This window comes from Ornithodoros turicata, unplaced genomic scaffold, assembly GCF_037126465.1.
Source record: "Ornithodoros turicata isolate Travis unplaced genomic scaffold, ASM3712646v1 Chromosome11, whole genome shotgun sequence".
NCBI lineage: Eukaryota > Metazoa > Arthropoda > Arachnida > Ixodida > Argasidae > Ornithodoros > Ornithodoros turicata.
The window spans coordinates 2,872,502-2,888,500 of record NW_026999295.1 but is presented as its reverse complement, the minus strand read 5'-3'; the positions used below and the strand labels follow the sequence as shown (position 1 = coordinate 2,888,500).

The 15,999-nt window shown below is 42.1% G+C and overlaps 1 protein-coding gene across 1 annotated transcript; it reads left to right on the top strand.

Annotated features, from left to right (window-relative positions):
- Nucleotides 1–271: 271 nt before the first annotated feature.
- On the top strand, nucleotides 272–1,069 carry LOC135371462 (uncharacterized). The gene has a single exon (XM_064605512.1). It carries the CDS (start codon nucleotides 272–274, stop codon nucleotides 1,067–1,069), a length of 798 nt encoding a protein of 265 aa, XP_064461582.1.
- The last annotated feature ends 14,930 nt before the right edge of the window (nucleotides 1,070–15,999 follow it).

Here is a 15,999-nt window from a genome sequence, read left to right as displayed (position 1 = left end):
CGATGAAAAGAGGGAAAAGGGTGCGCCCTGATACGTTGATGAGCGTGGCGCACTGTGACTGGTCGATTCAGTTGTTCCAACATTGAAGACGATAAAGTTGTTTTTGTTCACGGCCGTCTTGGATATCCTTTTTGTAGAGATCGAACGAATACCTTTTTTCATGGTGCCGAAACCCGGGAGAGTGACTCAGAGGCCTCCCACTGTATCGAAGCCAGGAACCGTGGACCAGAGCTGTCTCAACGTTTAGAGGATTATCGTCTTCAGATCAACGATGGACCGGCTGAAGCCAAAGCGAGCTGTACGCCGAACGCAGACTACTAAGGTCATCAACGAGGCGACAGCAGCACTGGCCGACCCGACTACTACACCGCAAACGTACGCATCACTGCTGGAAAGGCTGTTGCACAACAGCAAGGAGCTAAGTATCTTGGATAGAGAAATAGAACCGCTGATTACCGATCAGCACATGGATCAGGAGTATGCGACAGTGCTCGAATACGAAGATCAAGTCCTCAAGATGACGAGCCTGTTGAAGGCGAAGGCAACGGAACCCGTTCTGAACATTGGGGCAGCCACCACGACATCAACGAACCCGATGTCAAACAGTGGAAGGCCAAGTGCGGTTCGACTGCCAAGGTTGCAGCGGCAGACCTTTAACGAAGATCTTGCGAAGTGGACACCATTTTGGGAGCAGTTTCGACAGTCTATTCACGAAAATGAAGATCTCTCACGAAGGGAGAAATTCCAGTATCTGCGCTCTTTGCTGTCCGGACTACCTGCCGCGGCGATAGCGGATCTTCAAGCGACGGAGATGTGCTACCAGGACGCGATTGACATTTTGACTCGTCGTTTCGGAGATCAGAAGAGAATTGAACAAGAGCATCTTGGAAAGCTGAGAACACCTCCTGTGGTGACGTCGTCAGACGACGTCGTCAGACGACATCCGGGGTCTCCGCCGGTTGTTCGACCACGTGCAGACACACAGACGAGGACTACAGGCCCTCGGAATTTCCCCGTCAACGTACGCCGCGTTACTCGTGAACATCATCCTGAAGGCGTTACCTGGTGATATCACCGTCGAGTACTATCGTCGATCGGCTCGTGGATCCATAGTTTCTGCACAACCGAACACGTCAGGCGGCCACCAGGGCTCCCAACGGAACGACGAAAGCACCAGAATGACGGGGTGGGGCAGGTATCACTTTGAGTACTTTTGCAAATGAGAATTCTCATTTCCCGGGGGAGTGTGTAATGAATTAGTATTTGGTTTGGGCTGGTTTGTAAGGTGTCAGCAACTTCGTCTTCCTGGTTGTGGTTGAGACGAAAAAGAGGGCGATGAAAAGAGGGAAAAGGGTGCGCCCTGATACGTTGATGAGCGTGGCGCACTGTGACTGGTCGATTCAGTTGTTCCAACATTGAAGACGATAAAGTTGTTTTTGTTCACGGCCGCCTTGGATATCCTTTTTGTAGAGATCGAACGAATACCTTTTTTCACCAATTAGTTGAGGAGCCAAACGTCCAATGTTTAGAATACAAGCAAGAATGCGAAAGAGAAAAAAAAACGGAGCCTTGAATTTCTCAGTTTTCTAATGTTTGTGCTATCTCACTACTCGACTGCGCAATCGAAGGCAGTACATCTCCCTCTGACCAAACAGTTCTCACTTTAGAAGGTACAAAATGAATCCCAAGTCGTAACTCCTCATCGGGCGTATGTCGCCCAAGTTCTACTTTAAGAAATGTGAAGTAGCGCAGTGGGAATCCAAAGTGACGCAATACATTAGCAAGATAGTGTTCATACTCATGAAAAAACGTTGTCACGTCATGCCCCGCCTCGTCTCTGTCATGTAGATGCAACTCGAAGCGTTTCGTGTAGTTCTGTAGTGTGCAGAGAGTCTCACAAAATGGTATGCAGGGTGTCTGGAGTTCGTGAACGTTTGCCAGATGAATTTGGAGTCCCTCTATTGTTGCATAGTACTGACGTTCATGTTGAGGACATAAGTGACAGGTCACCATGATGTGGAGAGAAGTGTCTCAGGATAGGAGCTGCCGATATGTCGATGTATCATCACTTTTTCTTCCCATGAGTGAATAGAATGTCGGGCGAGGCAACTCTCTTGCCATCTTTGAATCTCTCCTTTTTCTCAATTTTAAGATTTGGCAGTTGTCTCATCTCCTCTAGATCATCCTCTGTCAAACGCTTAAAGCGACTAGGAAGGTAGAACTTTACACGTTTGTCGTTCTCCATCAACACTTCTACATAGACCGCTTCGCCGTACACCGTGTCAATCTTTCGCAAATCCAAGACCTCCAGCTTTTCATTCTTCGGTAGGGTACTCATTTTCTGAATATCTCCATCTCCAGGTTTCTTGAGTTTATCGAGCTTATCCAAAATAGATGTCATACCTTCTCTTGTGGTGACTTCTCACTCTGGCTCACTTATTCTTTTCTACACACAGAGTGAAGCTGAAAATAAGAATAAATATAAGCACACTTTCCCACATATCGGAGCGAAAGGAAAAAAGTGTAACGTACCCTTCCTCCTGTGAGGATCTGTGCGAAGAATCGTCATGGAGGGCAGTCTTATATAGCGCTTTGCGAACAGTGCATGCATAGGCATGTTTGACTTTGTTGGTTACCTTCTCTGACGTAACCAATCACGTGCTCATCACATGTCTAGACAAGTTTGAACAGGAAAAAGTAAGAAAAAAACCGTCTAGAACAGACTTGTTCCGAAAAAAAAAGATACAGTCACAGACTCATATTGCGTGTTTGCACAAACTGAAAGTGCTAGAACTTGAGAATTCTACACTGACTTGCTGCACAAGATATACAGATATGAGTTTCTCAGCTCCCGTATCCAACATTGACAAACTAAAGGAGTTCATAAAGGTTAACTGTTGTTTGCCATTTATCGTTTTCACAAAAAAAAACACACATGCTTGAAGAAAAAAAGAATAAAAGTCTTATGTAATGTGCTATTTATACCAGTCTTCATTTACTTGGAAGAGATTATTGAGGTTAGACCTTATAGGTTTATCACTCCTGTCTCAATGACTATATCTGGACAAAGTCAAAGTGGAAAGACGACACTCGTTACACGTTTGATCAAGCATAGAGCCACTGTCTTCGATAAACCTTTCGATCGTATACTATACATATACTTGTACAAGCAACCTATTTTTGACGATTTTCCCGAGGTAACTTTCAGTCAAGATATTCCCACTAACCTGGAGGATGTTAGAAATTCTTTAATCATATTTGACGATTGCTTGGCTGACAAGAAAAGGCTAAAAGAAATCTGTAACTTCTATGTAGCTGGATGCCACCATCTCAACTGTTCGGCCATCTTCATTACTCAATATTTATTTGTTAATGATCCTCTGTATAGATGTATTCAGTTCAATAGCAGTGCTCTAATTCTATGTCGTTCTGCTCGAACTGTGGATCAATTACAAATACTTTCACGACAATTGTTTGGACGGAACAAAAGCGACTTATTGACAAGCATATATAAGGATGCTTGTAAGAAACCGTATTCATACATCGTAATTGACTTGTCTCAAAATTGTTCAGACCACTATCGAGTGTGGACGAACATATTTCCCGACGATCATCGCCAAATAGTATATAAAACATGAAACGTGTAAAGAAGAATATTCATTTTATTCACTTGCTCGCAGAAACTACGTCACCCGAGCAACGTTATTATCTTTTGGAGCATGCTACAAAGGATCAGTTGAATACGGTCAGAGGATTTGTATGAACCTTTGTGAAGGAAACGTCACAGTAACTCCGAGAGTAAGAAAGCAATTAAAACCTTACGCAGCATCAATTCGCATTTTGGCAAAACGAGACGCAACGGGGGTCAAGAAAGCTAAAAAGGTCTTGCAACAATCAGGTGGTTTTCTGCAGTTTCTATTACCACCTTTGTTGGGTCTCATCTCCTCATTGGGTGGAAGAGCGATTGCAAAAGCAATCGGAGTATAATCGATGCAGAAATACGAACTTGTACCTTACCGAGAAGATCACATCCCAAATATATTGAAGAAAGATGAACCGGATGACATCAAGGCAAAAGAGATAATTCAGTATGTTCACTCTTTGCTACATTCAAGTAGAGCTGCAAAACAACATACAAGCGAAACACTTCCTGGATCGCGAGAAGAAGGAACACAGACCGAGGAGGGGGAGAAAAGTGACACAATTGTTGGTTTTATGAGTAGTGGTTATAAGGTCAGAGCAAACCAACTTCTGCAACTTCTACAATCTCCTGGAATGCGCAAACCTTCGAAGTAATCGTTGACGGTCAAACGTTGGAGAATAGTAATATAATCGATCTCGTTTATTATCTTGTCTCAAGAGCGAGAAATGTTCCAACTCCTCCTTACTTCGATCGCATCTTGCCGCTATTGGTCAAACTGAATCTACCAACACTTATTGTGCATCCAAATCGTTTAAAAAAACACAGAGTAACGGGAGCATCGAGCAGTCGAGCATCGCCTGTTACAAGTGAAGCAAGCACACCTGTAGGTGCCTCGCCAGCAATCACACGTGCTGCAAAGCGTGCCCGCCGAAACCTAACATGGAGCCCATATTGAAGCCTGTGCAGGAGGAACAGCAAGACTATTTTCAAGATGAAACCATATTGTCGCACTTCCCTCCAAGGCATCATAAAAAGGTATTAGCAATACTCAAACTGATAACAAGTGTTCTAGCTTACGACGAGTACGGAAGAGTTATATGTCATGGGAAGGTAGTGCCACACTCGTCCATTGTCGAATTGCTGAAGTATGAACTTCACAACAGACAACCTCCCTGGATGAGAGGAGACGTGTCAGCTACAATAAATGCCTATCTATCCCTTGACGCTCTTCGAGTTCGCAGCAGAAGAAAGCACTAATGTCCGCCTATTACGACCCAGAACATGCCGGCAGTTTTGGTGGAGTGCAGAGACTCGCTCAAGCCATCGGTGAAAAGAAGGGCAGAGTTGCTAAATATCTGGAGACAAGTGATGTTTACAGCTTACATAAGGAGTACAAGCGACCCAAGACCTTTCGGAAAATAATTGCACTCGGAAAGCAGGAAATGTTCCAAATCGACCTAAAGGACATGCAGTCTCTAAAAGGGCAAAATGATGGTTTTCGCTATTTGTTCTTCTGTATAGATGCTTTTTCCCGGCTCCTCGCTGTTGTACCCATTCACAATAAAAAATCTCCTGAGATTCTTCGAGCATTGAAAGTTGCATTTAAGAGGATCGGTACTCCACGGCTGATACATAGTGATCGAGGAACAGAGTTTACGAACAAGGTAGTGCGAGAGTTCTTGAAAAGAAAAGGCATAACGTTATATCATTCTATGTCTATTTATAAATGTGCGATCGTTGAGAGATGTCAGCGAAGTATTGTGTCTACACTTTACCGTATCTTTACCTATCAGGGTCATAAACGTTATGTGAAGATTCTACCTCAAGTAATCAAAGCGTACAACAATCGAGTGCACAGGACTCTCTCTGCGAGACCTGTGGATGTAACCAAAGAAAACCAGCACATTTTCCGAGAAAGACTTTACCCCACCCCAACTGAAGCCCCAAAGAAACCACGTTACAATCTTGGTAATCTCGTTAGAATTGCCAAATATAGACACCAGTTAACAAAGAGATATTTACAGTCATTTACGAAAGAGATTTTTTCGGTGAGAGCAATCAAAATAGGTTATCCTAATACATACCTACTGCGTGACCTTAACAATGAAGATATCATTGGTAGTTTCTACGAGAGTGAAATGGTAAGAGTGAGAGAAGTACCGAAAGTAGAAAAGATTATAAAAAGACGAGTTAGAAATGGAAAGCTCCAGTATTTAGTTAGATTCAGTGGAACTGCGGACAAGAAGTGGATAGCAGAAAATTACCTCGGTTGAAAAAAAAAATGACCAGTACAGCATGGTCCGGCGTTGAAACCCAGCCTGGCGATTCATGGTCCACAGACGACGAAACAGAGCAATCGGAAAAAGGAGAAGATGAATGCGGTAAATGGAATAGGAGGTCCCACATATTTCAACTCCATCTGCCATGTAATGAGAAACATACCTCTTCGAAGCAGCTATCAACAACGGTCAAGAGGACGCCATTAGCGGAAGCTTTTCAAATTGTGACGAACATTGTGCTGTTTCGAGCTCTACCGAATAATCCTCCAAATCAAGTCATTTGGGAAACTGCAAAGGAAATGTATTCCATGCTTCATACAGACGATTCGTTTTTAACAAGTTCATCCTTCGTTTTACTAACTGAATGGTCACGGCAAATGAGTGAGCTATTTGACTATTCGACTCGTTTCGATGCCATGCAACTTGCTACAAAGAGTCTGTGTTTTATCGACACTGCCATAAAGCATGGATTCCATTCAACTGCCAAGTACATAACTTTATTTACTCTGGACCTTTTGAAAAATCGACTTGTTTGTGAACAAGAAAAATGTATCGTCAATAAGAAATAAATTCATCCTCAATACTAAGACTTTCTCACTTCATCATAAAAGAGCGAAATGGATAGGGTGTGTTTTCTATTTTGTCTTCTGTGTCACAGCAAAGAAGTTGAGCTGGAAGAATACGTTTATGCCCATACGTGTCCTCCTAATGCATCACTGCTGGCGTTACGACTTTGGGACAAGACTGGTCTTCCAACACGCTATGGAGTTACTCTCACACACAATGAAACACAACAGCTGCAGATGTGCTTGAGATTGGTGAATGTCAGTCATAGCTTTTACGATCAGGAATGTGTAGAAGTATGTTGTTTGTGTGAGGATCGGGAGCTAAAAGTTCACCGCTGCCCACAAAATGTATACACACCATAGGCGCCGACTGCGGGGGGGCGCGGGGGCCCTTGCCCCCCCGGAACATGAACTAGGGGGGGCGCCGCCTCCCCCGGGAAGTCCCGCTAAGAGACTGACAACTCCCGCTGCTCCATTTCATTGACCATATTTAATTATATTGCGCGCATTTCGGGTCAAACACCGAGGATTCAATGCATTTTGTTCCTTTTGCACTCAGTTTTCAAAGGCGTAATGCCTTCAGTTGTGCACACCTTCACTGTTTACGTTCTCTCTGTTTTTTTCTTTTGTGTTGTCTTTTTCTGTTCTTCCTTCCTCTTATTTCTATACCAGTTCTGCATACATCATATGATCCCGCCAGAGTGTGTGATTCTTCAGCTTTAGTTTTGTGTTCTTCATTTTTCTTTTCCTTTTCTTTCCTTTTTCTGTTTTCTTATTTTCTTTGCCTTTTTTTACTTCTCCCTTTCACTTTCTTTTGGAATAACAAGCCATCTGGCTTACCTTTTCTTTCTTTTTTTCTTAATAAACATATCCCCCCCCCGCCAGAGTACTTACTTCGCGGTGCGCCCTTGCCCCCTCCGGGAAAATGAAAACTCTCCGCCTCTGATACACACTTGGTCGAACACATGGCCAACATCATTCTGGATATGGAATTACGCTGTCGAAGAGGGCTGTTATATTGTTGTTAAAGTATCTCAATAAAAAGATTTAATCCGAGAATCACTAGTTTATTTTATTTTGTTTTTAAGTGAGTAGAAATATGTACATAATAATCAAGCACTCTTTGAAGACATTACTATTTCGTTTCAACTTGTTTTTTTTTTTGTTTTAGTTCTTAACATGTGTCGCTATCATTCCATGCTCGTCTCTCTTCGGAAAAGTGATGAAAAGCAGATGACGCTGGATCTCTTCCTTTGCGAAAGCAGATTTCGAAAGTGCTACCCACGCTCTACTTTGCAAAGGAAAAAAAGAAAGAAAAGGTTAACGAAGAGTTTGCGGACCGTGAGTAACGAGGATGTTGACTGCAACGATGTAACACGAAGCCATATGCATGGAGCGATCACGTGGAAGGAAAAGATGTAACACGATGTCGAATGCGCAAAAGTTGTCAAGCGGAACGAAGTGAGATTAGGCTAGCGATGAGTTTGTGGAAAGAGGTGATTAGTGTCTATGACGTCTACAAGGCACGCTGTTGTCACGTGGAAGTTGTCAATAAAAGTATGGGAAAGAAAACCTTGACATAAAGATGGCTGAAACATTCAACAGAACTCCTAGCACAGCGTCGAATCCAGAGACGGGGGGCAGTCATGTGGCCTGCCTGTCAAATCCTTATGTTTTCGCCGTCACTGCGAGCCCGCCTCTGGTGAGACTGAGCTTTACACAATGTTCATAGCATCCAGCCGTCTTCAAGTCCATGGTACAGAAGCCAGGTCAGACAGTTGATGTACCAGTGGACTCTGTCGATTTCGAGCGTAATCATCTGAGGCTGCTGTATGCGAGTTCATGTAGCATTCACGGAAATGCAGTACGAACGGTTCATGATTGTCTCCGTCACTTCCCCATACCGTCTGGCTCACTGTAGAAACTTCAGCGGCTCGTCGGCATCATGTGTAGAGCGACTTTGCTCCTCATCGGAGCGAGACAGCCTTTCTAAGACTCTCTCATGCAACGGGAAAGTTGTCCTACAACTTCATCAGTCAAGACTTGAGTGTGATGACCTCCTTTTGTCGGATAATCTCCGCAAAGAGACCAGTGATCTGTTGGACTTTCTGTTCGCTTTGGATATCACCAACACAAAATCAACATTGCCTCATCGTCGTCCTCACACGGTATGTGGATCGACTTAATTTAAATGTCGATTCGATGCTGTGTTAGGTTGACTGTGTCATGTAACGTCAATAGAAGGAATATTTATCCCTACAGCGAGACATGTGTGTAATTGTCTTACAATATGTCCGTTACTTACTTTGCATAACACAGTGAATTAGAGTATGAAAATCCAAATGTCAACGAAGCTCAACTGTTTTGTAAACTTGAGTAGCACTATGCTTTGCTCATTCTTTGAAATGACTATAGACTTGAAAGATAACTGTGATCTAACTGTTATAATAAAAATAAGTCATGAAAAAGCGAATGAATTTGTTCTTTTTTATACTCGTTATTTTTTACTGTTTTGTTAGGGATGGAGAAAAATTTACAATAATGTTTTCTCCCATATTTTGCTTGCTCTCTCATGCTTACAGTATCGAGGAGGGGCTCTCCTCGTGTTATTGTTAATTGCAAATGGAATATTCATCTCAGTCAGAGCAACCTGCCACTTTCGATCTAATTGCACTGAGTGAGCGAGTTTCATTCTAAACTTGCTCCTTGTGTTACTAAGAAATACATCACTCGAGCCGTTTGACAGGAAACTGACGTAGAAGTGCTTCGTAATTTTTTTTTTGAACGAAATCATCGTGAGGAGTCTAATGGACTAATGGCGGGAATTTTTAAAATTCATCATAGCTTCATCTGTTGAGGCAAAAGTGAATTCGCCATCTGTTTAAAATGTCAGATAAAATTTGGGGGCGCAGGTAGCGCCATCTGTTGAACGGCGGTAAATTTGCTGGAAGTGCTGCCATCTCTAGATGAACGAACTCAACTCCCCATGACGCCACCTGGCGTAAAAGAAATCAAACGACGCCTCCACCCCACACAATTCTATCCTGATTAGCGACGCAAGTAAACATGTAGAGCCCGTGGCCCAGTGGCTTAAGATGCTCGTCTGACAACCTAAAGGACCTAAGTTCGATTCCTAGTGTGTTTCACCATGACGTCATTTTTGTTACTTAATCTTATCATTGATATCATATCACTAAGATTAACTATGTGACGTCACTGAGTAACTATCTTATCCACTGACCTCACTGATATGAGGGCCGAGCGGCTGCGGCCTGGAGTGACGTCATACGTCCTTGATGACGTCATTTCCTGTTTGACGTCATTTCCTGGCTGCAGAGTTAATCAGTAGTACTACTCCCCTCCTCGATACTGTAAGCATGAGAGAGCAAGCAAAATGTGGGAGAAAACATTATTGTAAATTTTTCTCCATCCCTAACGAAACAGTAAAAAATAACAAGTATAAAAAAAGAACAAATTCATTCGCTTTTTCATGACTTATTTTTATTATAACAGTTAGATCACAGTTATCTTTCAAGTCTATAGTCATTTCAAAGAATGAGCAAAGCATAGTGCTACTCTAGTTTACAAAACAGTTGAGCTTCGTTGACATTTAGATTTTCATACTCTAATTCACGATGTTATGCAAAGTAAGTAACAGACATATTGTAAGACAATTACACACATGTCTCGCTGTAGGGATAAATATTCCTGCTATTGACGTTACATGACACAGTCAACCTAACACAGCATCGAATCGACATTTAAATTAAGTCGATCCACATACCGTGTGAGGACGACGATGAGGCAATGTTGATTTTGTGTTGGTGATATCCAAAGCGAACAGTCCAACAGATCACTGGTTTCTTTGCGGAGATTTTCCGACAAAAGGAGGTCATCACACTCAAGTCTTGACTGATGAAGTTGTAGGACAACTTTCCCGTTGCATGAGAGAGTCTTAGAAAGGCTGTCTCGCTCCGATGAGGAGCAAAGTCGCTCTACACATGATGCCGATGAGCCGCTGAAGTTTCTACAGTGAGCCAGACGGTATGGGGAAGTGACGGAGACAATCATGAACCGTTCGTACTGCATTTCCGTGAATGCTACAATGAACTCGGATGCTATGAACATTGAGCAAAGCTCAGTCTCACCAGAGAGGGGCTCGCAGTGATGGCGAGAATATTAGGATTTGACAGGCAGGCCACATGACTGCCCCCTCTCTGGATTCGACGCTGTGCTAGGAGTTCTGTTGAATGTTTCAGCCATCTTTATGTTAAGGTTTTCTTTCCCATACTTTTATTGACAACTTCCACGTGACAACAGTGTGCCTTGTAGACGTCATAGACACTAATCACCTCTTTCCGCAAACTCATCGCTAGCCTAATCTCACTTCGTTCCGCTTGACAACTTTTGCGCATTCGACATCGTGTTACATCTTTTCCTTCCACGTGATCGCTTCCTGCATATGTCTTCGTGTTACATCGTTGCAGTCAACATCCTTGTTACTCACGGTCCGCAAACACTTCGTTAACCTTTTTTTTCTTTTTTTCCTTTGCAAAGTAGAGCGTGGGTAGCACTTTCGAAATCTGCTTTCGCAAAGGAAGAGATCCAGTGTCGTCTGCTTTTCATCACTTCTCCGAAGAGAGGCGAGCATGGAATGATAGCGACACATGTTAAGAACTAAAAAAAACAACAAAAAAACAAGTTGAAACGAAATAGTAATGTCTTCAAAGAGTGCTTGATTATTATGTACATATTTCTACTCACTTAAAAACAAAATAAAATAAACTAGTGATTCTCCGATTAAATCTTTTTATTGAGATACTTTAACAACAATATAACAGCCCTCTTCGACAGCGTAATTCCATATCCAGAATGATGTTGGCCATGTGTTTGACCGAGTGTGTATACATTTTGTGGGCAGCGGTGAACTTTTAGCTCCCGATCCTCACACAAACAACATACTTCTACACATTCCTGATCGTAAAAGCTATGACTGACATTCACCAATCTCAAGCACATCTGTAGCTGTTGTGTTTCATCGTGTGTGAGTGTAACTCCATAGCGTGTTGGAAGACCAGTCTTGTCCCAAAGTCGTAACGCCAGCAGTGATGCATTAGGAGGACACGTATGGGCATAAACGTATTCTTCCAGCTCAACTTCTTTGCTACAGTTACCTTGTCGAAGTGAAGATGATGACTTGGTTAACTCAAAAGTTACTATGACGAGAAAGAATATGTGACACAGAAGACAAAATAGAAAACACACCCTATCCATTTCGCTCTTTTATGATGAAGTGAGAAAGTCTTACTATTGAGGCTGAATTTATTTCTTATTGACGATACATTTTTCTTATTCACAAACAAGTCGATTTTTCAAAAGGTCCAGAGTAAATAAAGTTATGTACTTGGCAGTTGAGTGGAATCCATGCTTTATGGCAGTGTCGATAAAACACAGACTCTTTGTAGCAAGTTGCATGGCATCGAAACGAGTCGAATAGTCAAATAGCTCACTCATTTGCCGTGACCATTCGGTTAGTAAAACGAAGGATGAACTTGTTAAAAACGAATCGTCTGTATGAAGCATGGAATACATTTTCTTTGCAGTTTCCCAAATGACTTGATTTGGAGGATTATTCGGTAGAGCTCGAAACAGCACAATGTTCGTCACAATTTGAAAAGCTTCCGCTAATGGCGTCCTCTTGACCGTTGTTAACCCACAATTTGATAGCTGCTTCCAAGAGGTATGTTTCTCATTACATGGCAGATGGAGTTGAAATATGTGGGACCTCCTATTCCATTTACCGCATTCATCTTCTCCTTTTTCCGATTGCTCTGTTTCGTCGTCTGTGGACCATGAATCGCCAGGCTGGGTTTCAACGTCGGACCATGCTGTACTGGTCATTTTTTTTCAACCGAGGTAATTTTCTGCTATCCACTTCTTGTCCGCAGTTCCACTGAATCTAACTAAATACTGGAGCTTTCCATTTCTAACTCGTCTTTTTATAATCTTTTCTACTTTCGGTACTTCTCTCACTCTTACCATTTCACTCTCGTAGAAACTACCAATGATATCTTCATTGTTAAGGTCACGCAGTAGGTATGTATTAGGATAACCTATTTTGATTGCTCTCACCGAAAAAATCTCTTTCATAAATGACTGTAAATATCTCTTTGTTAACTGGTGTCTATATTTGGCAATTCTAACGAGATTACCAAGATTGTAACGTGGTTTCTTTGGGGCTTCAGTTGGGGTGGGGTAAAGTCTTTCTCGGAAAATGTGCTCGTTTTCTTTGGTTACATCCACAGGTCTCGCAGAGAGAGTCCTGTGCACTCGATTGTTGTACGCTTTGATTACTTGAGGTAGAATCTTCACATAACGTTTATGACCCTGATAGGTAAAGACACGGTAAAGTGTAGACACAATACTTCGCTGACATCTCTCAACGATCGCACATTTATAAATAGACATAGAATGATATAACGTTATGCCTTTTCTTTTCAAGAACTCTCGCACTACCTTGTTCGTAAACTCTGTTCCTCGATCACTATGTATCAGCCGTGGAGTACCGATCCTCTTAAATGCAACTTTAAATGCTCGAAGAATCTCAGGAGATTTTTTATTGCGAATGGGTACAACAGCGAGGAGCCGGGAAAAAGCATCTATACAGAAGAACAAATAGCGAAAACCATCATTTTGCCCTTTTAGAGACTGCATGTCCTTTAGGTCGATTTGGAACATTTCCTGCTTTCCGAGTGCAATTATTTTCCGAAAGGTCTTGGGTCGCTTGTGCTCCTTATGTAAGCTGTAAACATCACTTGTCTCCAGATATTTAGCAACTCTGCCCTTCTTTTCACCGATGGCTTGAGCGAGTCTCTGCACTCCACCAAAACTGCCGGCATGTTCTGGGTCGTAATAGGCGGCCATTAGTGCTTTCTTCTGCTGCGAACTCGAAGAGCGTCAAGGGATAGATAGGCATTTATTGTAGCTGACACGTCTCCTCTCATCCAGGGTTCAGTTCCAGTTCAGTTCCAGTTCATACTTCAGCAATTCGACAATGGACGAGTGTGGCACTACCTTCCCGTGACATATAACTCTTCCGTACTCGTCGTAAGCTAGAACAGTTGTTATCAGTTTGAGTATTGCTAATACCTTTTTATGATGCCTTGGAGGGAAGTGCGACAATATGGTTTCATCTTGAAAATAGTCTTTCTGTTCCTCCTGCACAGGCTTCAATATGGGCTCCATGTTAGGTTTCGGCGGGCACGCTTTGCAGCACGTGTGATTGCTGGCGAGACACCTACAGGTGTGCTTGCTTCACTTGTAACAGGCGATGCTCGACTGCTCGATGCTCCCGTTACTCTGTGTTTTTTTAAACGATTTGGATGCACAATAAGTGTTGGTAGATTCAGTTTGACCAATAGCGGCAAGATGCGATCGAAGTAAGGAGGAGTTGGAACATTTCTCGCTCTTGAGACAAGATAATAAACGAGATCGATTATATTACTATTCTCCAATGTTTGACCGTCAACGATTACTTCGAAGGTTTGCGCATTCCAGGAGATTGTTGGTTGTAGAAGTTGCAGAAGTTGGTTTGCTCTGACCTTATAACCACTACTCATAAAACCAACAATTGTGTCACTTTTCTCCCCCTCCTCGGTCTGTGTTCCTTTTTCTCGCGATCCAGGAAGTGTTTCACTTGTATGTTGTTTTGCAGCTCTACTTGAATGTAGCAAAGAGTGAAGATACTGAATTATCTCTTTTGCCTTGATGTCATCCGGTTCATCTTTCTTCAATATATTTGGGATGTGATCTTCTCGGTAAGGTACAAGTTCGTATTTCTGCATCGATTATACTCCGATTGCTTTTGCAATCGCTCTTCCACCCAATGAGGAGATGAGACCCAACAAAGGTGGTAATAGAAACTGCAGAAAACCACCTGATTGTTGCAAGACCTTTTTAGCTTTCTTGACTCCCGTTGCGTCTCGTTTTGCCAAAATGCGAATTGATGCTGCGTAAGGTTTTAATTGCTTTCTTACTCTCGGAGTTACTGTGACGTTTCCTTCACAAAGGTTCATACAAATTTCTCTGACCGTATTGAACTGATCCTTTGTAGCATGCTCCAAAAGATAATAACGTTGCTCGGGTGACGTAGTTCTGCGAGCAAGTGAAGAAAATGAATATTCTTCTTTACACGTTTCATGTTTTATATACTATTTGGCGATGATCGTCGGGAAATATGTTCGTCCACACTCGATAGTGGTCTGAACAATTTTGAGACAAGTCAATTACCATGTATGAATACGGTTTCTTACAAGCATCCTTATATATGCTTGTCAATAAGTCGCTTTTGTTCCGTCCAAACAATTGTCGTGAAAGTATTTGTAATTGATCCACAGTTCGAGCAGAACGACATAGAATTAGAGCACTGCTATTGAACTGAATGCATCTATACAGAGGATCATTAACAAATAAATATTGAGTAATGAAGATGGCCAAACAGTTGAGATGGTGGCATCCAGCTACATAGAAGTTACAGATTTCTTTTAGCCTTTTCTTGTCAGCCAAGCAATCGTCAAATATGATTAAAGAATTTCTAACATCCTCCAGGTTAGTGGGAATATCTTGACTGAAAGTTACCTCGGGAAAATCGTCAAAAATAGGTTGCTTGTACAAGTATATGTATAGTATACGATCGAAAGGTTTATCGAAGACAGTGGCTCTATGCTTGATCAAACGTGTAACGAGTGTCGTCTTTCCACTTTGACTTTGTCCAGATATAGTCATTGAGACAGGAGTGATAAACCTATAAGGTCTAACCTCAGTCATCTCTTCCAAGTAAATGAAGACTGGTATAAATAGCACATTACATAAGACTTTTACTCTTTTTTTCAAGCATGTGTGTTTTTTTTATGAAAACGATAAATGGCAAACAACACTTAACCTTTATGCACTCCTTTAGTTTGTCAATGTTGGATATGGGAGCTGAGAAACTCATATCTGTATATCTTGTGCAGCAAGTCAGTGTAGAATTCTCAAGTTCTAGCACTTTCAGCTTGTGCAAACACGCAATATGAGTCTGTGACTGTATCTTTATTTTTTCGGAACAAGTCCGTTCTAGACGGTTTTTTTTTTCTTACTTTTTTCCTGTTCAAACTTGTCTAGACATGTGATGAGCACGTGATTGGTTACGTCAGAGAAGGTAACCAACAAAGTCAAACATGTCTATGCATGCACTGTTCGCAAAGCGCTATACAAGACTGCCCTCCATGACGATTCTTCGCACAGATCCTCAAAGGAGGAAGGGTACGTTACACTTTTTTCCTTTCGCTGATATGTGGGAAAGTGTGCTTATATTTATTCTTATTTTCAGCTTCACTCTGTGTGTAGAAAAGAATAAGTGAGCCAGAGTGAGAAGTCACCACAAGAGAAGGTATGACATCTATTTTGGATAAGCTCGATAAACTCAAGAAACCTGGAGATGGAGATATTCAGAAAATGAGTACCCTACCGA